General features: G+C 42.7%; 1 protein-coding gene across 1 annotated transcript in view; it reads left to right on the top strand.

The window, feature by feature from the left end:
* Positions 1 to 25,866, top strand: part of MAP4K4 (mitogen-activated protein kinase kinase kinase kinase 4) — a 3,343,981-nt gene that overhangs the window by 903,648 nt on the left and 2,414,467 nt on the right. The window contains exon 10 of the mRNA XM_044071965.1: positions 20,463 to 20,541. Coding sequence (XP_043927900.1) covers positions 20,463 to 20,541 — 79 coding nt within the window. The remainder of the gene's footprint in view (positions 1 to 20,462; positions 20,542 to 25,866) is intronic.

Raw genomic sequence — 25,866 nt, 5'->3', positions numbered from 1 at the left:
AAATGTGTAGCAATGATGATCACTGGGAATGGAGAAGATGATGAACCTTAGGATTTTGTTTTTGGTGACTTGCAGTCTATGGGTTTTGTTGTAAAAGTAGGGCATTTTAATGGTAGGCAATATTCTATTCTAACAAAATAATATTATAGTTTGCTAAGAGTCTAGGACCTCCCAAAGTCATTCTCCATGGCCTACTGATCAAGTTAGAGTTTGTGCCACCCAGGGACGTCTTTGAGTTCACCGCCCTTCCTCCCTCACAAAATCATGGTCGAATGGGGTCCCCCATACACAACCCTTCCCCCCTGCAGCCATTCCAGTGTCCCATTACCTGATTATTTTACCCCATTTACCATAAACATTGTAATGTGTATACTGCTTTACTTCTACTACGATTATTTGGATTTCATTTAAAACTTTTATTTTAGATTTTATAGCACATCTGCTAAACAAAGCAATAAAGTCTCACAATGAAAATAGAATAAGCATTAAAACTTCTCTGCCCTTGAAAGTAAACTCACATTCATTGAAATGGCATTGGAGCCCACTTTAAAAAAAAATGCATCTGGCCAGTGATGGATAAAGATTACCTTTGGGCTGTTTTCAAGTCATAGGCCCCTTGCACACGCAACATGCGCATGTTCATCGATGGTCCTTCCTGACTGTATTAAGTTACATTCCCTGAATAATAAAATCCACTTCTTAGAGCGAGTTTTAAATTTATTGTTTTGAACATTTTCCCCCTTAAGCAGTGAAACAAAATGCATGAACTAATGATAAAATTGCCCAATTCCGAACATTTCCACCATAAAAGTCTACTCAGACTTCTACAATCCACCAGTATCAGTAAACATGCACAATATCTGTAGAAGTGAGTCATCTAAATAATTCCACATTAAAGAGATGTGTAACTAATGAAGAGGTTGCTGCTAGCAAACAACTTTGAATTTCATTGTTTCATCTGCAAGTAAAGTGCCTGTTGCCCTTGAGGAATAAATTGCCTGTTGCATTAAAAAAATAAGATAGTGTGACACCCGTGCCCTGACCCAGCAATCAAGGAGCCTCAATCCTCACCACTAACACCAGAGAGGGGCATCTCATTTAGGGGAAAAGGATAACAAATCCACACAGTAAAGTGCATTTTCCCTTAAGAACACACAGAGATCACAGTTAGTCCTGGGGCTGGTCGCTGCCTTGCTCCCCAGGTCCCCAGTAAGACTCCCCACTGGCACAGCTATAGGGTCCAGATCTCAGCCTAGTGGGCAAGCTAAAACCTCTAGCACCCTCTCTGTCCAACCAGTGCTTTGTGTCCCTGCCCAAGTCGCTGACACACACACACACACACACACACACACACACACACACACACACACACACACACACACACACACACACACACACTTTGAGATAAGAGTTTATACAACCACACAGACACTCCTGAGGAAGGCTGGCACAGGTTCTCCAGCTGTGCCTCTTTCTTCCAGACTATACAGTAGTACCAGCTGCCACCACCCACTAATATTTATCAGCTACTCAAAGGCCCTTTAAAAGGGTGTCCAATTGTTACTGTGCAATATTATTATCCAGTTGGTATGTACAGTTTTACCAAAGGCATACAAGTAGTCTAAAGAGCTTAAATTATCTCTACACAAACCAGCCACAGTTAAAAGGTTTTAAAATATTTAATAATAAATAATTAAAACCACAAGACAATACTTTCTACTACACAGACAGTGCTAGTCAAGAGTTCAGAAATCACACAGAAATACTTAAAATAAATTTGTAGTACAGTTCTGACATCACAGAAAAACACTTAGTCTAATCTTTATAGCTTCTAGCTATCTACAAGAAAACACACTTCTAAAATAACTTACATAAGACAACAGGCAGAGTGCTGAGTTAGATGTTCAGACAAAAATGCTTAATAATCTCTGGTTCTCACTGTTTAAATTGAAACTGCAGTTCTGATAAAACATTACATCATTTCACACTTTCTTGGTATTCCCAGGATGACAGAAACTGCATTTACATTCTTTTACACTTTCTGGTCATTAACTTTATTCTTAAAACAATAGGCAGGAAGCCTTCATCTAGCCGGCCTGAAGCTGACTTGTAAACATCAAAGGCAGTGATGAAATCATTTTAATTTCAAAGGACCAACAAGAAATGTGTGACTTAGCTTTCTTTACAGCAGAGGGCAATGTTACCTCATAGTTTTAAGTTCAATATTTCACAGTAGTTACAAATGATAGAATTATGTACCAAATTCTATTTGACTAGGCAGCAGCCTTCACCCATCTCTACCAATCTTCACAGCTAGTAATATTACAATAGGGAATGGATGGCAAGCTGATAACAGGTTCATAGTTACTAGGTATCTCCACCGAAGAAGACATTCTCAGGACAACAGCATCCATCCCCTTTAAAAGTACAACACAGTACAGTATCTGCAATCCATCTACATACTGTGGGAATAGAACCCACAGTCTTCTGCAGCAAAAAGAATATTCTACCTGTTGTGCTACTAACAACACAGACTAGACATCAGCGGTAGAGAAGTTTAGTGCTGCTTAAGAACTGTTCAGCACAATAAATCTGGAAAAAGCCAAAATTTATTTTGGGGGGAAGCTCCAAAACCAGACACACATTTTAAACATTGCTTGTATAATCTTAGAAAAGTTGCAGAATAAAATGATTTGTGTTAGGAAGACTGAAACTTAAATGGCTAGTTAATTCAGTTCTGACTAATTTGCTAGAAAACCACAAATTTTAAGAGGAACAGACCAAAGAGCCAAGCATTTCAAATACTGAATACAAGTGGTGGTATGAGTAGGGAATTCAGGTTCTTGTACCTAAGGTACAGGGTTTGAGCCTGAGTAACACTCACTAACTACCTGGTATACTTAACTGGGCCATTACACACACACACACACACACACACACTCCAAACGAAGTTCATCTGTCTCAATCAATGTCAAGTTTAGCAGCATCCACCTGGGTAGCCAAAATTGGGTTATTATGATCCACAGCAGTCCTTTTTATTCTAGCAATGAACCAGGGGCACTTTTATCACCACATCATCTTGACATCTTTCACCAATTATATACACAGTTATAAACTCCAGAACATGACTTCAGATTATCGGTAATGAAACTATGTTGCCACGCTGTGAGCAAAAAACCTGCACAGCCATATAAAGTTTATCTTGAAACTGCAGGTAAAAAGTGCGAAAGAGACATCTGGTCTGGTCTCCACCCCAGCCCCACCATGCACACACCTTGAACATAATGAAAGTCTCTTTCTAGTACAGAGAGTTCACGTGTTTAAGTTCAAGCACGACGTCTCAAACGTGAACAGAAAAATAGTATGGCTGTCTTCCCCCATGCCAAAGTGATGCATTGTACACCAAAAAGAGGTTAAAGTCACATATCCCCAGCTCTCTGTTAGCTTGCAGCCTTTGTGACTAAAAAGAAAATAATTTGCAGATGGTTTGCCACATCTGTCCCTTCCAGCAGCCATTGTAAAGACCTCAGAACTTGCAGAATTATTACAAAAAGTGGAGGTATATTGGAATACAAAAGTGGAGGAAATAATAAACATTCAAATGACTGACTGGTAAATGTGCTTTTTCAAATATGGTCCTTATTTTTCACAATTAAATCAGTAAATGTATTTTACACGAGTTACCTGTGACTAAGCAACTCCGCTCCATTGACAATACTAGTCACCCTATGAAACTTTAGGACACTGTCACTGTGTAACTTGTATTACCTGACCCGGTCTGTTAATGAATTGTGTGCAAAACAGATATTAACCCTGACTCAGTATCATAAATGTGAATAATGCACTGCAGTGCCACTGTGCCAGATAAGAAAAGCACACACTACAGTAAATCAACAAAAAGTGTACAGCAAATGTGTGGGATGGTTACTGTTTGCACTCTGATGAACAGGAAGCTGATAAACCAATTTTGATAACAGCCAATGGTTGAAGTGCTGGCAGTTACAGGGAAAGAAGCAGATGGTAAAACACTGAAGTTATGCTGTGTATTGCCTATGACGCCCCCCCCACACACACTTTTACAATCCGCATTATGCAATATCAAATTCGTTAAACAGCTTCACACCACTAGAGCAAAATTAACTATGGCTACAGCTGACTGTAGTTGTTATACACACTAGAACAGAAGCATAGGAGATGTGAACAGACTGAAAGACATGTTTTTTACTGTACCTTCACATTCCCAAGATAAGTGCCAGTGAGTCAGAAGAGATTCACTTCTTGACAAAGCCTTTACTCTAATCAGGTCATTAAATGACTTCAGTACACAGAATGACACACGCGCCTCAACTAATTTGCTACACCAAGCCAATAACAGAATTAAATTCATACTCTTTTTATGGAAGTTGCCTATTTAAAGTTGACTGGCCTAATTTCCCTGGATTGTACAAGAATTATACAGAAGGCAAGTGCTGGACGGAAGTAATATGCCGTTTTTAAAAATAAAAAGTGTGCAGGGCAGGCTGCAGCAGATTTCAGAATCGTTTCTGATGCCTTTGCTGGCCTCCCATACAATAATACACATTTTCCTTTTTACTTACCTCAAGGTTTAGGAGGTAATTATTTCCATCCTGTGGGCATAGGCTAGCAGAAGTTAGTCTGTGCAACTGTGCACAGCTCCGGTCCACTGCCTGCTGGTTGGTAAAGTTCCAGTTAACAGCTATGCATTTAGTAAGTCTACTGCTAAGAACCAAAACTGCAGTCAAAAAGACTACTGCACTAAAAGTGTTAATTATTTTCAATCATTATGCTAATGTAACAAAACTGACAATCCAACCACATGAAGACCAGCGAAACACTTGATGTTATGTAGTCCGATCTCACCTACATTCTTACCCGTGGGTTCGGAGCCGAATATCGGCTCCGACTCGGCCAAACCTTTCTAACTCGAAGTCTTCTTTTGGCTGGGCTAAGCAGGTATCCCATGCCGCACTGCTCCATATCCCCAGATCTCGTTTGCCACTCGTGTAGCTCGGACGTGGTCTCGCTCTTGGCTGTGGCTAAGTACCCTTTTTTCTTGTTATTCTGAGAACTTGCTACAAACAAAAAGCTATTTTAATAGCTATTTCTAATTGGTGTTGTGTTGGTATTTCTGTAGTGTGATTGTGGTTTGTGGTATCCCACTAGCTGTTCTATCGGGCTAGGCCCGTTTCAGTTAGAGGACCTAGTCCTTCCCCTCTTGTCCTGTGTTGTTTCGCTTCTAAAACTGTTTGAGTTAGAGGTTTTAGTGTCTGTTTCCCTTCTGTATACGTGGTCAAAAAACATTTTAGTTAGAGGTTTTTAGCCGTAGTCGTCTCCGTGTGTGTCCCTTCTGAGGATTGTGTGTGCTGTGTTGTGAAAAATTTGTTCCTGCGCTTAGTGGTGTTTTGCATGTCTGTGTCGTTTTTCCTGTCAGATAGTGACTTGTTCATTGTTTTGGTATTTGTGATTGCCTTTTTAAAATATGTCCATAGACTCCAAGGAGCACAAACCTTTGGGTTTTAAAAAGTGCTCTAAGTGTGGTTACAAGATGTCCATCACCGATGGGCATTCTGTGTGCGTTTGTCTGGGAGCAATCCATCTGCAGGAGTCCTGCAGCTTCTGCCATGCTTTTAGTCCCAGGGTGCTCCAAGAAAGAAAGAATAAGCTAATTCTAAAGGGACTCTTGGAACCCTCGTTCGAAGAGGTCATGGATTCTGCTTCCAGTTCTAAATCAAAATCCTCAAAGTCAAAAAAAAAAAAAGATCTCCAGCTACTTCAGTTTCCTCGGAGCCACCAGAGAAAGTCACAAAACTTGCTTCGACCTCCTCGGCTCCACTGTCCTTGGGGCCGCAGGAAGTGTTGGTGTTGATGGAACCGGCATCGGCTCCAATTATATTGGAACCTCTTCAGAGCCGATTGTCCAGTATTAGACCAGTGTCACCTGAGAGGAGATCTCGATCTCCCTGTCCTCCAAATCCTCCTGGACTCTTTCAGATGTGGATGTCGATAGGGTGGTGCAGAGGCTCCTTCAGTCACCGGTTTTGGCAAAATTGTTTTCGGCTCTGTCCAAGTCAGCTCCGGAGCCCGTCCCGATACCTTCTTCGATCATTCCTCCTCCGCGCGCATCTCTGTCTTTGGAGCCAGAATGTTCCACTCCATGTGATGTTCCTAGGTCTGTTCTGATGGCCCCAACGGGCCTATCGGTGCCAACATCGGCTCCGACCCAGTCGGCGCCGTCCACAGGGTTCGGGACTCTGGATTCTTCAGTCGGGCCCGATGGGGGACACCTCGGGACACATTTCGGTTCCTAGTTTCCCGCTCAGTGCCTCGGCTCGAGGAACCCCGACTCCTGTCATGGTCTCTGAGGCTGGCCGGTCCTCTGACACGGGGGGGGGGCTGCCTTTGAGGCCATGCGGACTGCGCTGGCCAGATCGTCAGCTACACCATGCGGGTCGGTCATTCTGTCCCCTGCTACTCCGGTGAGCACCTCTGATCACCACCTATCTATAGACAGCGGAGCCCCAAGGCCTAGGAATACCCCCACGAGTGGTCCCCAAGTTTCTGAGGGCCCTTCAGAGTTCCTGCCTGAGGAGCCCCCTAGAAAGAAAACGTGCAAGAGGAAGCACATAGACTCCCAGGATGAGTCTCTCACCTCAGATACTGACCTTGAGGAATCGGAGGGGTCCCCCAAGACATCCTCTGATGTTTCTCAGACATCCTGGAGATATTGAAACAAAGAGGTGACTGGCCGTCCAAAGCCCCCTCCGAGGAGGAGTCAGTCTTCCTGAAGGCCTTTGGTGCTCAGCCCTCCGCCTCCTGGGTGTCCCCCACCCTTTGAGCTCCTGGATTTAATTTGTTGAAGGGTGTGGGAGAACCCTGATTCTGTGTAACCCGTACCCAGGAGACCCAATAAATTTCTTTCTGCTCCCCCGGTTAAGGAGTTTTTGTCCAAAGGAGTCCCTGTGGATGCCATGGTGGTGGCGGCGGCCACTCAGAAGGAAGTAGCAGAGACTTCTTCCTTTGTCCATCCTCCTAACAAGGAGTCTAGGACCATGGACCAGTACGGGAAGCGTACCCTCTCATCAGCAACATTTACATTACGGTTGCTGAACTACCTGTGTCAATTTACTCTGCTCCAGAGAGATCTCCTCATGGAGTTAGGAGATGCTCTTGCGGGTAACGTGCCTGAGGCGGTGGCCCAGACGGTTAACGTCCAGGTGTCTACCCTCAATTCCATCGTTAACTCCTCCATGCGGCTCATTTCATATGCAGCCAAGGGAGCGAGTAGGACAGCAAGCTCAGGAGTCGCCCTTAGAAGGCAAGCCTGGATGTGTCTTTGTCATTTCGTGGAGGCCCTTCAAGTCTTCTTTCACTGACACCCCCTGTGATGGTGGTTCTTTGTTCGGAACCAAAGTGAAAGACACCCTCACCAGATGTGAGCAAGAGGGAAAGACTCTGTCTGCTGTAGAGGTCCATTTTTCCCTTCCCTCTAGGCCGTACCCCAAGGCCCAGAGGGGTGGGAAGACGTGGTTCAAAAAAATCACAGAGGTTTTTTCCTGGTGCACAAGGTGAGTCCCCCTCCAGAGGCAGAGGAGGGGGAAGTTATTCAGGGAGATGCCACCCTAGAAGCAGAGGGGGCCCCCACAATTCGGGAGACCACGATTCCTTTCACGGCTCTCCCTACCATCGTTCCTAATTGGATGCCCGACTGTGCGTTTCCAGAGCCAGTCGGGGGTCGAATATCGTTATACCTGGAAGCCTGGCAAAGCATCACCCAGGACCGATGGGTATTACGAATAATTTCCGGAGGTTATGTCATCCCCTTTTCGTCAGACCCCCCTCCAGTCAGAAAAATCCCGGACGTTCCACCCAAAGGGATCACGCAGCTTCAGAGGTTTCAAAGCAGTTAGGAATGGGAGCCATCCAGCATGTCCCCTCAGACCAGATCCAATTAGGGACTTACTCAAGATTCTTTTTGGTGCTGAAAAGAACAGGGGACCTGAGACCCATATTAGATCTCAGCCAACTGAACAACTATGTACAGAAGTCCAGGTTCCGTATGGTCACACTACAATCGATTCTCCCATTGTTGGGAGAAGAAGTATGGATGTGCTCCATCGACCTCAAGGATGCTTACTACCATGTCAAAATGGACAGGGCATCCAGGAGCCACCTACGCTTCCAGCTGGGAGCCAGTCATTTCCAGTTTCGAGCCCTGCCCTTTGGTCTCACCACAGCCCCCAGGGTGTTCACCAAGTGTATGGCGGTGGTAACAGCTCACTTGAGATGTCAAGGATTCCAAGTGTTTCCGTATCTGGACTGGCTCCTTACCGCCCCCACCAGGCATCTACTAATCCAAACCAGGGATGCTACCATCACTCTCTGTCAGCAGTTGGGCATAACACTGAACTGGGAAAAATCTGCCTTATTGCCCTGACAGCGTGTCATTTTTATAGGTGCAGAATTAGACACCGTTCAGATGCGAGCCTTTCTACCGCAGAGAAGAATCAGAGTCTTACAGCAACAGGTGCACGCCCTGCTACCCCTGAGGAAAGCGCAGGCAAGGTGGTTTCTTCAACTCCTGGGGACTATGGCAGCAACAATTAATGTTGCTCCCTCTAGCGAGATTCCACATGAGGCTCCTTCAATGGCTCCTCTTTGCTCAATGGTCTCTCCAAAAACTTCCACTTTCCCACCCTATTTTGCTCATGGACAGATGCAAACAGGATCTCAGTCGGTGGCTTTGCACCAACAATCTGAACAGGGGAAAACCCTTTATTCCACCAACCCCGGTTGCCACAGTGACCACACACACCTCCCAGATGGGGTGGAGGTGGCATTATCTCAGCAGGACAGTCCGAGGGATGTGGCAAGATCACGAGATACATCTCAATATCAACGTCCTAGAGATGAGAGTGGTGCTACTTGCATTGCAGGCACTTGAGAGCTTTCTTACCTCTAGGGACTTTTGCAATACACTCGGACAACATGTCAGTGGTGTGGTATCTGAACAAACGGGGGAACCAGATCATACCCCCTGTGCAGAGAGGCCATGCGAGTGTGGCAGTGGGCAATATCTTCCCAGCAGTCTCTGGTGGCAACGCACATTCCGGGGAAGTCCAACGTGATAGCGGACAGGCTAAGCAGAGCTATTCTGATGCCTTACGAGTGGTCCCTGAATCGTCTAGTTGCAGAACGAATCTTCAGCATATGGGGTCAGCCTTGCCGCAACCTTTTTGCCAGCCCCCTCAATGCCAAATGCAGCAGCTACTTCATGCTGATCCCCCCACAGGGGGAGTCACCCAGGGGCGCTCTAGTTCACGATTGGCTCTCTGGCCTGCTTTATGCTTTCCCTCCGTTTCCCTTGCTATCAAAAGTGATTCAGAAAGCGCAATCCTTGGGAAGCAAAATGATTCTGATTGCTCCACACTGGCCTCGTTAAGTCTGGTTCCCCTTTCTCCACCCCTACATTGTGGACACACCTTGGACTCTGGACCCACAACCAGATTTACTGACACATGTCGGGACAGTTCCACCCCTCTCTGCGGACCCTCCGGTTGACAGCCTGGCTACCCCACTTCCGTCGTTAGTTAGGCTTCATCACTTTTCACCTGAGATAGTTCTTATTTTATCTTCCTCTCATAAGCCCTGTACTAGGAAGATTTATTCTAGCAAATGGAAGAGGTTTTCTATTTGGGCTCATACCCAAGGAATTGACCCTTACACAGCCCCAATTGCTTCAGTCTTGGAGATTTTGTCTATGCTTTTCCATCAGGGCTCAGCGTCAGCTACCAGTAAAGTTCAATTGGCAGCGATTTCTAACTTTCATGTTGCTAATTAGCCTAGTCTGATGGCTCACAGACTCTGTAAGGCATTCCTGAAGAGCACTCTGTTATTCCATCCTCCGGTCTCAGAACTTATCATGCCCTGGGATCTAAATTTTGTCCTGCAAGCCCTTACTTCACCACCCTTCAAGCCTGCAGCTACCTATGACTTAAAATTATTGACCTGGAAAACTGCCTTTTTAATAGCCATCACATCAGCCAGGCGAGTTTCAGAAATTCATGCTCTTTCTATCAAACCTCCATACTTGATCTTTCATAAGGACAGGGTTTCTCTTAGATCAAACCCTTCCTTTCTTCCTAAAGTGGCGTCCATATCTAATTTTAATCAATCTATTGAGTTGCCAGTATTTGTTCCCCATTTTTCAAACAAGGCAGAATTTAAATTTCATCAATTGGATGTACACAGACACTTATGTTTCTATCTGCACCGAACTTCAGATCTCCGAAAATCTGATTAACTGTTTGTCTCCTTTTCGGAAAATAAAATTGGGTCCCCTGTCTCCAAAATCACCCTATCCAGATGGATATCCAGCTGCATCTGTTTTGCTTATTCCTCAGGAGGTAAAGATCTACCGTTTCTGGTCAAGGCTCACTCTACTCGGGCTGTATCTACATCTACAGCCTATCAAGCCAGATTGTCTGTGTGATATTTGTGCGGCAGCTACTTGGGCATCTCCTCACACAGTTATTACTCATTACAAGTTGGACGTGGTATCTAGGGGCAGGTCTTCTTTGGTTCCACAGTACTCAGGAGTATCTTCCTATGAGCCTCCCAGGATGGTATGTGTTAGGGACGCTGTCCCACGGGTGAGAATGTAGGCGAGATTGGACTACATAACATCAAGAAGTTATATACTCACCATAACGTTCGATGTATGTAGTCCATCTTGCCTCACATTCTTACTTACCCTCCCACCTTCCCCCTTCCTGGAGGATCTGGAGGTTAGGTCTGATTTATAGAGTTCCCTTCACCTTTAGTTTATTCTTCTTTACTTGGATGTTGTTATGCATGGGGTATGAATGAGTGTTCGCAGCAAACTAGATCTGGGGATATGGAGCAGTGCAGCATGGGCTACCTGCTTAGCCCAGCCATTAGAAGACTTCGAGCTAGAAAAGTTTGGCCGAGTTGCTCCGAACCCACGGGTAAGAATGTGAGGCGAGATGGACTACATACATCGAACGTTATGATGAGTACATAACTTCTTGTTTCTGCTTTATTGTTGGAGGTGTACTTGCTAAAATAAGTGCCATAATAATAGGTTCATAGGTTGGTACTGGGCTATCTGCCCGAAGGCATATATTAGCCCAGCCACATTGTGCGGTATTCACCGCCCCTTTAGTAGTTCCTTAGACCCTTGTACTAGCAGCTAGTACCCTTGGCCCCTATCTAGTAGTGCTGTTGGTGTGTTCCCGGTGTGAACTTTCTGTTACCCATCCAAGGTTCCTCTTGAAGAGTGATAGTGAGGGGCTCTGTCTTATGTAGATCGGGACTCTGTTCCATAGTAAGGGAAGTCTCTGCGAAGGGAATCTATTCCTCCAGCATGTTCTATTCATTGTTGTGTTGAGGTTTATATCCCTAGAGCATGTAGCTTGAGTAGATTTGGTTTTGCTAAGATGGAGCTTGTTCAACAATTCTGGGTTGGACATGGCTCTGTACGTTAGACAGAGATCGCCTCTGAGAAAGCGGTATGCAACAGAGAACAGTCTTAGCTTTTTCAATTGTGCTGCATAGGGCAACTGTTTGAGGCCAGTAATCCTCTTGGTTAGGTACCTCTGTGGTCTCTCCAGCTGCTGGAGATGTCTAGCCAGGTACATTCCAATTGTTGCATTGTACTCAATAATGGGTCTGATGAGGGCAGAGTAGAGGGGCACCATTACATCCTTAGATCTTGATGCAAACCCTTTCTTGATCAGATGGGTCACATAGAAGGATTTTCTAACCACTTTGACAATATGGTTATCAAAGGAAAGCTGACTGTCTACTTGGGTCCCTAGATCCCTTATTTCTTCAGATTTCAGGGGATTACCTCCTATGTTGTAGTTTGCAGGTACTATGTTTTTTCCAAAGGGGATTACTATGCATTTGTTTGCATTTAGCTTGAGACCATGGCTTTGACACCATGCATCAGTCTCATTTAGGCCCTTCTGGAGGATCTCCATATGTTGACTGAGGAGTTATCATGTCTGATGGATAGGGATTTTTCTGGTTACACTGCGGCTGGCTGGGGGCTGTGGGTGACATGTGGTGAATGCAAACCCAAGGAGGAGAAAGTGGCAACAATCAATGATCAGTTCACCACTGTCTGTTCATCTCAAATGGTGGCAATGCTCCAGTGACGGCAGGAAGAGCAAGAACTCCTCAACTCATCTCCGCTAGCTTTCACCTCTCTCTTCACCCGTCCCAGGTGCAGTTCTGGCTTAAGCAGATTGTTCACCGAAACCAAGGAGGAGAAACTGCTACTGCCGTTAGAAGAGTTTGCATTCAAGGATTGCCCTCACGTACTTGGGTGCTGTGTACAGGATGACATTGCCTATATATTGGAAAATTCAGTAAGACTTTTTAGTACTGAGGTACGAATACTGTGCGCAGTGAGTCCGTTCTCATTTTCACAGTAATGTATTCTATTCACCTGTCAGAGAATACCTGGGAAGGAAGAAAGGCTAGTGGTGTGACACACCAGGGACTTTCGTCGTATGTATGCATCAGTATTCAGGCACTGCTGTGTTTTGTTCTGTTTTACTTTAGTTTAAGTGAGTGTAGCTTAATCTTTGCAGACGTGCATTAGTTCTAACTTCTGAAGTTTTTAAGTTTAATCAGGGATGGTTATAATGAATGAGAATATGTGTTTATGCATCCTAAAGTACGATAATGTTTTGTTAAAACCTACCCCTTTAGTGAGAAATTCTCTGGGGGGAAAAAAGCACAATGCTACCTCGCCACTAACTGCATACTTCGGGATTCAAAAAGGCCACTCGGGAATTCGTGGCACCCCACTATTTTGCCCTTAAAACTAGGAAATACCGAGGAATTCTGTACGGTTGAGATGTCTTTGTGTATGTATATATATATATATATATATATCTATATATATACACACAAATACATACATACATGTATACATACATGTATACATATGCACACACGCACTTAATATTTCTGAGGAAAGGGGCATACTCAAAATTGTGGTTCAGTGAGTTTGCCTTATGGTCATATCCTTTGCTTTCTGTGAGAAGGCAAACTTGTGGTCAGCAGCAGTAATTTTATAGCATAACCTACAATTTGCTGTAGTCACCTTTCAGTGTAGCTTGGTTTAACATGGGTCATAACTGCGCCGGGGTAATACATCTTTAGCCTAGTGTGTGAGGTGTGTAGAGGACCAAGTGTGTTTGGCTTAGATGTTAGTGAATAGTAATAGATTTAATCTCGTTACTAGAACTGTCAGACCCCCCCCCAAACTCCTAGTGCACAGGTAAAAATTACAGATGCACTTGGTGACCTCCATAAATGAATAGAAGATGCTGTGTGTTATGCTCCACTTACAGCAAAATTTGTGGTAGACATTCTCTGCATGAGGAGATAAGCCTGAGCCATTCTAGAGTGTCATAATTCTTTTATTGGCTGGCTGGAAGGCTATTTATATTGCCTGGAAAATATGTTTACTACATCGACAGTCTAATTATCCAAGGTTATGGTGAGTGTCCTCACACAACTGTGCTTTCTTGCATTATAGTCTAATCCCTAGTTTTGAGATTGTGACATTAATTAGTATTGTTTCTGCAGGTCACAGCTGCATAAATATGAAAATGCAGATTTTCAGTATAGTTATTTCTTCCATGGTTCAGTTTTTGCATGTATATTTGAATTCTTAAGTGTTCAGCTGTCCTCTGAGATTTCACACTGTAGCTACAATAGCAGGGTTCAGTTGTAAGCAACAAATAAAGTAAACAAGATGACATCATTTAATGTTTTCCTAAACGCACAGTGTTTTTATTATTTTATGTCATTCAGCTTTTTCTCAGGGTTGGGCTTAGCTTTGTGAAGCCTCTTTCCTTGTTTCAGGCAGAGGTTGGTTTCTAGAACAAAAACTTAAACATTAGGTTATATCATCTTGTATGTTCATCGTGTTTCACTGTTCCATTCATTACTCTTGGGTTATCCTGCTGGCAGGCTACCCGCAGTCGGCCTAAATTCCAAAGTCTTGGTCTGGTGTCGGTTGCTGTCGCCTCTTCCCTGACGTCAGTGCGCTAGGGGTATAAAAGATGCAGCCGACGCCATTTTCTTCAGTCTTTCTTGCCGCGCGGTGCCAGAAGCAAAAGCAGTTCGCAAGTGCCGGTCGGCTGACTCCTGAGATTTTCAAAATCGAATTTCAGATCCGATCCGAAGTCTTCTTTAAAGCTAAGTACCCCGTTAGGGAAACTGTTTTCTTGCTCCAGACCGATGTCAGAAAAAGTTATCAATTGTATTTCTTGTAGGAAGCAAATACCTCATAAGGATTTTCATTCTTACTGTATTCCTTGCCTACGCCCTGACCACGACGTTGCTAGTTGTCGGTTTTGTGCTAGATTTAACCAACCCACTATTAAGCGTTGGTACGATTTTGCATTTCATTACTTTGGCCGAAGGTTTAACTATATAATGCCGTCGGAACAGCCGATGACCGGAGTTCATACAAAGCGCAAGGAAAAAGAAAAGGACAGGCATCCGAGGTCCAAAACAGATGACAAAGCCTCTTCTAGGCCAGTCGCCGGTTCTCAGTGAGGCGCTTTCGCAGCCCCTGACACCCGTTACCTCATAGCCACAGGCCGCCTCTGACTCCCACGTGGAGACAACTAGACCTCTGGATACTCTAGGTATTGGGCCTTCGGAAACTAATCCCTCAGATGGGTCCAGAGCCGCTGAGGAGGCATCAGCTTCTGAGGATGTTTTCAGACCTACACAGCTTTACATCAAGCCAACTTCAGCATCCAAGACAAAGACTAAAACAGCTTTAAAGACAAGGAAACAAGTACAGCATTCTCCAGGACAGACTTCCATGCCTAAGAAACAGATGCTCAAAATAGCCGAAGACCTAATTACTTTGATCAGGGGTTCCCATCCCCCTCCTGATAAGAGGCCTAGGCAAGACACTGAATGTGATTCCTCTGATCAGGTTTCCATTTCCTCGGACTCTTCTTCAGAACAGGGATACTCTATTCCTCCCTATGAGGATTCTGATGCTGAAGAATCTATTCCTTCAGCTTCTCCTTCTGAGGATTATTCCTTTGGGGAAACCCTGCATACTATGAAGGGAGCATTTCCACTGAGAGAGCCAAGATTACTCAGAATCTAAGAAAAGGCTCAGAGACTTTCTTTTACTACCTCAGCACAGACCTCTTGCTATTCCACCTGTTCTAGACATTGTAGATGATGTATTTTCAGAGTCCGGACTGTCTCTTTACCTCCTGCTCCTGTTAAGCCAGTTAGATACTACAGGGTTCCAGATTCTCATAAATTTCTATATAAAAACCTGCTGCTGACCTAGAAACTATATCTCAGGGTCACAAAGGGGTCAAGGCCTCTACTGCAAAAAACCCTGTCCCCACAGATAGAGATTCAGGAGCACTGGACAGATGGGGGAAAAAAGTTTACACTTCTGCTACCTTGGCTGTAAGGGCTTTAAATTGTCAGTTTCATATGCTTAAATATCAGCAATACTTAATGTCTCTGCTAAAACAGAAAATGTTGACAAATTCTGAATGTTCTGAGAACAAGGAAATGCAGGATTTATTGCATGCAGCTGAACAAGTGGGAAAGCATACTTTACAATGTGGTTTTGATTCACTGGAGGCCTCTTGCAGGGCCGCTGTTACAAGTTCTGTCATTAGAAGGCATGCTTGGTTAAAGGAACAGATTCTGCCTGATCATGTTAAAGCAAAATTATTGGATGCTCCATTACAGCATGATACCTTGTTTGGTGTTAAGGCAGAAGAGATGTTGAAGAAAATGTAGAATAAAGCTAAATTTATGCAGGCAGTAAAGGATTTCTTAGAGGTACAGCCACCCAGATTTAGCAGGAACTGGCCTTCTAAAAAATTGGTCCTTTCCCATGTCAGACAGGCCACAAAGAGGCAGATACAGACTCCCTAGAGGCAGACAACAGCCCCAGGGCTCATACAGGCCCAAACAATGGAGTGCTTCTACCTCCAAAGGCGGAGAAGACAAATCACAGCCGTATAGGAAACAGTCCCAATGACTTCTCTCTGGCAATGCCAAGCTTTTATCTTTTGGCAGCACCCTTAGGGGGAAAGCTAGCACTTTTTTCACAAAATTGGCACATGATCACCCAGGCCAAATGGGTCTTAAATATAGTCTCTCAGGGCTACATGTTCCACTTTCACACCCTTCCAAAGGCAAAAGGTATGCCAGACCTGCCACGCAATCCGTGGGCAGAGGCACAAAAACAAGTTTCATCTCTCATGGACATGAGGGCTATTCAGCCAGTGCCACAACAAGAGCAGGGACAAGGATTTTACTCAAAACTTTTCTTAGTACCAAGAAAGGACAAAGCATGGAGACCAATTCTAGACCTGTCTATTCTAAATACTTTTCTGGATGTTCCAAAATTCAAAATGTTGAGACTGCAGCAGCTTCTGCCCATGCTGGGCAAGAAGTCTTGGCTTGTAACTTTGGACCTCAGAGGCATACCTGCATGTCCCAATCAGACAATCTTGCAGAAAATACCTCAGATTCATAATTGGCGCAATGCACTACCAATTCTCTGCACTGCCCTTTGGCTTATCTACTGTGCCCAGGGTCTTCACAAAACGCCTGGCACCAGTAATTGCATTTTGCAAACAGAGGAATTCAAATATATCACTACTTGGACGACTACCTTATTCAAGCAGAGACCAAAGACATTCTACTAAAGCATCTGGCATTTGTAAAAAGATTACTAATTTGCCTAGGGTACACAGTAAACGAAAAGAAATCAAAACTAGTACCCTCTCAAGAGATAATATTCCTGGGTGCAAGCTTAAATGCAACTGCCCCAGATGGCTTATCTCACGCCAGACAAAGGCAACTGACTTCTTACTTCGAAAGCATGGCAACAAAGACCCAGTTATCTGCAAGAAAAATTCTGCAGGCTCTGGACTACATGGCGTCCTGCATTCTGCTAATTCCATATGCAAGACTGCATATGAGGAAACTACAATGGTATCTAAAAAGTTTGGACTCAACATTGCCACAGCCTGGAATCATTAATTTCACTCATTCCCTGTCTGCAACAGGAGTTTCGATGGTGGGCACAGGCCTGTCACCACAACAAGGGACAGCCATTCACTTTACCCACAGCCAGGCAAACACTAACAACAGGCAAACACTAACAACAGATGCATCAGATTATGCCTGGGGGCCCACATGGCAGGAAAATGTATTCAGGGCACATGGCCCGCAAGCCAAAGGCATCTTCACTTCAATCAAAAAGAGATGCTAGCTGTACAAAATGCCCTTACAGCCTTCAAGGACCTACTTCATCCAGGACAGCTGCTGGTAAAGATGGACAACACCACAGTCATGTGGTACATAAAGAAGTAGGGGGGCACACATTCCTACCCCCCTCTGCAGACAAGCCATGATTTTGTGGAACACAGCATTGACCTACCAAGTACACCTGCAAGCAGAATTCCTGCCAGGAAAAACAAATGCTCTGGCAGATGAACTAAGCAGAAACCTCATGGATCCTCATGAGTGGAAACTAGATCCACAAATCTTCAACATGATAACAAGGAAATGGGGACACCCAGACACAGATCGTTTTGCCTCCCCCCACAACTGCCAACTTCAGAGATTCTGCACAGGGACTTATCACAAACAAGCATGGAAAGTGGATGCTTTGTCTTTCAGCTGGAACAACCTCACAGTATATGCCTTTCCTCCACTGCCTCTCCTCCTCAAGGTACTCCTAAAGGTCAGGCAAGAGAAGCCACAAATGATACTAATTGCCCCGGATTGGCCACGCCAACACTGGTACCCAATCCTAAGGAGCTTATTTCAAGGCCCAGCCTGGACGTTGCCTCAAATTCCTCATTTACTGACCGAACAAAACAATCAGATCCTGCACAGCCAACTCAGAACCCTAAATCTAGCTGCATGGCGGATAGTGTGACCATTCAGAATACACCTCTCTCTAAAGCAGTTATGGATGTTATTTTGGAGGCCAGGAGGCCCAGCATCAGAAAATCTTATGCAGAAAAATGGAAGAGATTCTGTGCTTGGAACCAGGCACAAGGAATTGACATGCTTGTTCCAAATATTCCTCAGATTTTACAATATCTAACTGAGATGCTGGACAAAGGCCTATCCTTCTCATCAGTTAAGATCCATGCCTCTGCCATTTCAGTCCATTACAATACGGACCCACCTATTTTTTCACATCCATTGCTTAGGCAGTACCTCAGCGGGGCCAAAAACATAAGACCTCCAAGGAGAGCACCAGTACCTGCATGGGACCTCAATTTTGTCTTGGAAAAACTCACACTGCCTTCTTTTGAGCCAGCCAATACAGCTGAGATAAAATTCTTATAATGGAAAACAGCTCTGCTCCTAGCAATAACTTCAGCAAGAAGAGTCTCAGAGTTACAGGCATTAATGGCTGTGAAACCACCTGTTATCTTCCATCCGGATAGGGTTTCTCTAAGGACAAATCCAACATTTATGCCTAAGGTAGTGTCCAGTGTGGCTCTTAACCAAACCATTCATTTGCCTACTTTTTACCCAAACCCACAGAATAAAGGGAAGAGACTTCTGCATTCTTTGGACATAGACAGACAGCTACACTTCTACTTGGACAAAACTAAAGCTTTCAGAAAGACTGAGCAAGTTTTAGTGGCATATGCTGCAGGATCACAAGGAAAGGCTATCTCAAAGCAAACTATTTCAAAATGGATAGGACACTGCTTTCGTTTCTGCTATTCATAACATGGCAAATCATTGCCCAAGGGCATTAGACCACATTCTACCAGGGCAGCAGCCACCTCAGCAGCCTTCCTCAGAGGAGTACCAACCAAGGATATTTTGGAGGCTGCAACTTGGACTTTAGTGCATACTTTTACCTCTCTACTCTAAATCCAGAGCAGGCTTTGCCACTGCAGTTCTGCAGGGCCTCATAGCCACTCCTAATTCTATTTAGACCCAGCCGCCCAACCTCAGCTTTGGGATTCAACCCAAGTGTAATGACTGCAACAGTGAAACACGATGAACATAGTACAGTTGTGTACCTACCATAAATGTAGATGTTCGAGTGTATTCATGTTGCAGTCCAGGTTACCCACCCACCATCCCCCTTTCTTTATCTGTACTTCTCTATTCTATACAACCTATGTGGTGTATTTGCTTGTAGATGAAGGTAATGTTTATTTTAGTGCTTGCTTATTATAAGCAATGTTTTTTAGTCTACCCTTTTGGGGGCACCTGACATCTGGGGCAAGAAGAACTGAAGAAAATGGTGTCGGCTGCATCTTATATACCTGTGGCGCACTGACGTCAGGGAAGAGGCGACAGCAACCAACGCCAGACCAGGACTTTGGAATTCAGGCCGGCTGCGGGTAGCCAAGTGTAATGACTGCAAGAGTGAATACACTCGAAATCTACATTTATGGTAGGTACACAACTGTACTTTACTTTTCCTACTCCCCCCCCCAAAAAAAAAAAAATTGAGCTGTATTGTTAAATATTTCTGACTGTATAATTTTCATACATGCTAATGCTCCATTGTTACTATATTGTGCCTTTTTACATCATCTGTGCTGTTTAGATAGTTTTCTGTATTATTTCACTTGTTTTATAAGTAATTGTTTCCTTACAAATTCATGTAATGATTTTCATGTAACTTGGAGCTTTTCTCCCGGGGCCTCCACTGAAAATGAGTCTCAAGCCCAGTGGACATTCCTGGTCAACAAATAATAAGTAAATAATAAATTATACAAAAGTGTTATTTTCTTCATATTCATTTTGAAAAATGGTCTCCTTTCACTGTAAGACAAAGGAAGCATAAAATATTTGATGTAAGCTCAACAGAAACACCTTACAAGTACAAATCTTGAGTTTTATGCACTACAGTGCTACTGAGTACATTATAAACTTTTATTTGTGAAGCTTGATCCATGGTGCATTATCTCAGAAAACCGAAGTGTGTGTTCCCAGTGATGGCAACAAAATTGTAATCTCTGCCACCCTTTTAATACAAGGTGGAACATTGTTTGGCATCTCATTTATGAATTCGTTAACTGAGCAGGAATGCTTTGCTGTCTCTTGCAGAATTTTCCAGATAAAAACATGCACCCCTTGAGGCTTGTCAGCTGTAGTTAATTATTAGTTGTATCCAGTTCGTGGGGGTGCTTGGAGGAATACAGGCTCTTGTGCTTATTGAGTCTTAACAGTATAACACTTTGCTTTATTTGTTTACTTTTCCACTACATGTACAGAAAGATAATTAGTTTAATCTAGAGACACTTATGTTTAAGATGGCCTGTGTTTAGAAATGCATTATTTTCCAGGGTTGCAATGTTTACAAGGATGCCTGAGCTGGGATTTCATTGTTTTTTTTCTTTTTATTTCAGCTCTTTGTGACATGCATCCAATGAGGGCACTGTTTCTTATTCCCAGGAATCCTCCTCCACGATTAAAATCCAAGAAATGGTATGTAATGTTTGAGTCTGTGGTTCTTTGATGTTTAATTGCATATTACTGTTTTTAATTTTTTCTTTCTACCCATTTATCCGTGGACTTCAGAATGGATGACTGTTGCACAAATTGTTTAACATTGCAACAAAAAAATGGTGAGAGCAAAGTAAGTAAGTTGCCTTTGCAACTAGCACAAGCTCATAGGCATAATTTCAGAGGTACTTTAAGTGAAGCATACATCATCCCTTGGCAGAAGACCTGAACCTTCCAGATGCAGGTAGTTTAGTTGCCTTTGTGCTATATATCCATGCTGTAACTTTAAACATTACTTTTTTCTCTATTGTACAAAACTGCCTATTTTGTAATTGGAGCTTTTGACCCCAGCATTAATGGATTGCGAAGAGATATCTTTAAAAAATCAAATATACCACTCTATAATTACTAAATTATACAAACCAAAACAGGTTCTACAAAAAAAAATCCACAACATTCACTACCAAAACTGTACATAGTACATTGCCATTGTATTGAATATTATGCGTGATAAATATTTCCCTAAGGAACAGCAGGGTCATCATTTAAGGCAGGAGTGACCAAAATACAACAGTCATTTTTTTGCCATTGTATTGAATATTATGCGTGATAAATATTTCCCTAAGGAACAGCAGGGTCATCATTTAAGGCAGGAGTGACCAAAATACAACAGTCATTTAAAAGTTTATCCAGGCAGCACAGAACAGGTCAAAGTAAAAATCAGTGCCAACTTGAGCTTTCCTCAGAACGAGATTAAAACGGTGAACACGAGTCAAAAACAATAAATGTAATGCGATCATGAAGTATTACAAAAATACTTACTGGAACTAATTTTACAGTGAGATAATCCCAGCAAAAAGCCTTGGTTTAGTTTCTTGTGACAGTATTTACAAGTAAGGCAGGAAGCGTAGTTATTAAAAATGCAAAAAAAAAAAAAGTTACAGTAGTTTCATAACAGCAGAATAATAAGAAAATGTAGCTACTGCCACCTACTGGTTCCGATTTTGCTATGAAAAAAATACTGATTAAAATCTTAAAATGCTTTTATTAAATTTAATTGGAACACTGTTTATTTAATTTTTGTATGATTATTACATAAAATGCATTTATTGAATTTAATTCTGGTCGAATAGTCTGGGGTCAAACTGTCTAATAAATATTCTCATTCTCATAGACAATAAATGTAAATTTAAATATAAAAGTTTATACAGTTGCATTGGGGTCAAACTGGCCTGTTTCTGCCTAACTGCTTCATACTTACTATTGGCATATAAACAATTTAACATTATCTGGTGCAAGTTTTAAAAACAAAATAAAGCCAAGATTTGAGGTTAAATGATATTTAGTATAAATTGAAACGTGTTGTCGTTCAATGAATTTTTGCGCATAACTGAATTTCCGGTCTATATCATTGCTCTTATTATAGCTCTGAAGAGTGGTGCCTGCAAATGTGGTGAAGGTTTGGGGTGCTGTGGTGGTGGGGGTAAAAATGTAGGCTTGCTTAGGTGAGTTATGATAGATAAATGGTAAGCTGCTGATGTTTAAGGCTAAAATGAGCATGTATTATGCCAGTTATTGACATGCATCTTTAGGATCACACAATGCAGTCTTGTCTCTACAACTGAAAAGCAAGACAATAAAAGAGCAGGGTAGTTAATTCTTAGGTGTAATTAGAGGTGTTTACTTAGAAGTTCGTTGATATAAAGGACAAAGAAGAACGATATGTAGTTCCAGGGAAGTGGAAGGAGGACTGTACTGTATTTGTACAACTTGAGTAAAAGGTAGGTTGCTTGAGTGGTTTGCTTGGCGTGTGAATTGAATTGCTTTAAAAGCAGTCTATAGGGAATTATCACTCATTTAGGAAGTAGCAACAGGTTATTTTTGTAATGTTTTGCTGTGAAGTCAGTCTTGGCATGTTTTGGTACCGTTTTTTTTGCTTTTATGATAAACTGGTGACGTGCACGGAAAGAAAATATATTTTGAACGCAACTACTTTGTCCAAATGGCTACGTAACATTATCATTTTAATAAGGTTTAGTTGCTTTATCCTGCTTTGTTAAAGTTTTCTTTCCACTGGATCAAATTTGTTGGGGGTTGTAGGACTAGCAATGGATAGGAAACCACAGTATGTAGCACTGAATGGCTGTGCTGTGTATTGCAGTAGAGTAAAAAAGGTGATAAGATGTTGAACTTGAAAGATGTGATGATAGGTGGCTCAAATAGCCTTAGTGCTTGGATGATCCTGGCCTTATGTAAAGCGTTAAGCATGAAAATGTCCTAACAGTTTCTTTTGAGAGGGGAGAATGACTGTCTTTTCTTATTATTCATTGTACTATGCAACTGTACTGCTTCAATGCATTTATCTAAAGGTGACTACAATTTTGTATGTTTGAATTTTCTTTTAAATAGCAAAGAGCTGTCCAGAGTGCACCATGAGGGTGATATGTATTCTTTGTGTGCATTTGTATGGAAGTAGATGTGATAGTTAAGGGGAAGCAGAAAATGGCAGTCCAATTCACTGTGTTTTTAACAAATTTTTAGAAGTTAGATTTTTATTGGACAGTAGTGTAGTTGGATATATTTAATAAGTTGAGTATAGATTAATGCATGTATATATAATACTGTTCATAGATAAGTACTAGGCTAGTTGCCCTTATGGGAATTTTTAAGCCTAGCCAGTTTTCCTTTTTTTGCTCTTATTAATCTATCCCATTTCATTAGATTGATCTTGCCCATTCCGTGGTCGATGATTTTAAATTACCCCCTAATGAGAATAACTGGGATCGTATCGTAGATAATTTCAGGGAAGCCATTGCATGGGCTGAAGCATTTAGGAGGTGCTTCTGTCCATTAGTAGTACAGGGGCAGTCCTGGGGTAAATTTTCTGTTTCCCATCCATAAATCCAAGTGCTTGAATATGGACAGGGATGAACTTTGTTTTGTATAGTTGAGAAGGCTATTTCAGAGTAGTGGTGTCAGCTGCAAGATATACCTGTCTCTCCAAACTGTTCTGTTGATGACTGAATATTTCTGATGCCATTTGACTTACTGATGTGCAGTAATTCCATCAGTATTGGGTCAAAGGATGCCTTGTATGCCAGACAGAGGTCACCTCTTGGCAGTCTATAAGATACCAAGTATAGTGATAGGACTTTGATTTGGTCCATTTAGAACGTGTTGTTTAGGCTTTTCTTCCTTTTAGTAGAGTATCTCTGGGCATTTCAGTTCTTTCATATGTCTGGAAAGATACGTGCCAAAGGGGAAGTATTATGTGCAATATTTGGCCTAATGAGGCCTGAGTAAAGGGGACAGTGACAACCCTAGATCTAGACGCAATCCATTTGTTAATAAGCTGTGCAATATAAAATGATGTTCTTAACAATAAACAAACGTTGTTCAAGAGTTGGGTCAGTATCCCCAAGTTCTTAAAAACTGAACAACTGGGTCAACTCTTAAGGGGGCGTATTGTCAATGTTGTAGTTCCCTTGGTTAGATTACTTACCAAAGGATACAGTGATGCAATTTTTGGCATTTCATTTCAGTCCATGATTTTATTTTGGCACCAGTTATTTATTTGAGATGAATCTTCTTGCAGCAAGGCCAAGTAATTTACGGATTCAGTGACTGCTTCTAGTGTGCAGTCATCTGTAGACTTGGTTAGCCAAGTCCTTTGGTATTGGCTTTTACTTCAGAAAAGTAGATACCTAAGAAGAGAGGTCCCAGTACAGAACCCTGGGCGACACCACTGGTGACTGGTTTCTTTGTGCAGGTAACTTCCCTTGTTTTGATTATCTGTGTTCTTTCCTTGGAACAGTGGGTGAAATATGGCTTTATTCAGTTTATTTAGCTTTTCTACTATGCCTGAGCAGGGAATTGTCGAAAGCTTTGGCCAGGTCAAGGTATGTGATGTGTACTGCTTTGCTTTCATTGCTTTGTTGACCTTTTCAAAAAAAAAATCAGCCAGGTTGAATAATCATGACCTACTCTTTACGAATCCAAACTGAGACTGGTCCAGTTTTGGAGGTTACTTGCATCCTGATTGATTAATTCCATGATGAATCTTTCCATGGCTTTTTATATGAGGCTGTTCAGACTTGGAGGTATGTAATTGCCAGGGTCTGTTGAAGATCCTCCCTTATGCAGGGGAATGACTAGTTGTTCTCAATTTTGTGGTGCAAAACCTGTATGGAGGCTGAGAATGAATGGTGTTAGGGGTGTAGCTAAATCTTGCGTCATGCTATTTAAGATGTGTCCAAAGATATTGTCAGGACCAATCAATGCAGTAGTTTTAGCTTTTGATAGTATTTTTAGGACTTGGTTTTGTGTGATAGCTGGAAGCAAGCCAGCTTCTAGTATATCTTGAGGAACATGCAGAAGGGAGAGAGGGGGCAAAGTTATAGCTAAATTTATTGGCCGGTAGGCTAGCTCTATCTTCAGCCTCAGTGTAGGCAGAGCTGGCCTTTGGTCATTTGGCACCCTAGGCAAAAGGGCTTCACAGCACCCCCCCCCCCCCACACACACACACACACACACACACGCGCACACACACCACCGATTGCCCCCATCCTGGTCTACCTACAACATCCAGATTACTTTTTTCTTCCTTTTTCTCAGTTTGTCTTACTCTTTAGTTTTCCTGTATTCATTCAACATATTTTAAAGAAATTGTTTCTTAACTACAAAAAAATAAATACTGGAGAGGTACCCCTGCTAGAGAGGCACCCTAGGCTGCTGCCTAGTCGGCCTGAAACTAAGGCCCGGCTATGAGTGTAGCTAAGATTTTTCACAGTCAACTCAACACTTTGCAGTATTGTGCTTTTGAGGTTATGAACATAACTTAAAAAATGCTTTGTGATAGTCTTTGGCTTGGGTAGCTGTTTTAGTGTCAAACTTGGCTTTGGTAGATTTTATTAAGCTCCTTAGTGGTTTGTTTGCTTCAGTAACAAGGGTTTTAATATTCTGGAATTACTCATTACTTTTGGTCAAAATTATTTTCCCTTTATTATAAAGCTTGCCGGTATTATGTTTCCACCATGTGGGTATTTGATGTTCTTCATCTCACATTGCTGCAGTCCTTACACTTGGGTAGTCCGCTGTCCTCGGTCGGCCCGAATATCAAAGTATTAGGCTGACGTTGGTCAAGGCGCATAAGACTGACATCAGGTCGTCAGGGTACAAATGCGCATGACCGACGTCATATCCTCAGTCTTTTTTGCCGCATGGTCCGATGCAGAAGCAGCGTTGCAAGTGCCGTTCGGCGTTCTGAAATTTTTCGAAGTCGGAGTTTCAGACAGAGTCAAAGTTGGC

The sequence above is a fragment of the Protopterus annectens genome, chromosome 5.part0, assembly GCF_019279795.1.
Source record: "Protopterus annectens isolate FY-2018-M chromosome 5.part0, PAN1.0, whole genome shotgun sequence".
In the NCBI taxonomy this organism is placed as follows: domain Eukaryota; kingdom Metazoa; phylum Chordata; order Ceratodontiformes; family Protopteridae; genus Protopterus; species Protopterus annectens.
Note: the sequence above shows the minus strand (reverse complement) of the source record. Positions and strands in the feature narration are given on the sequence as shown.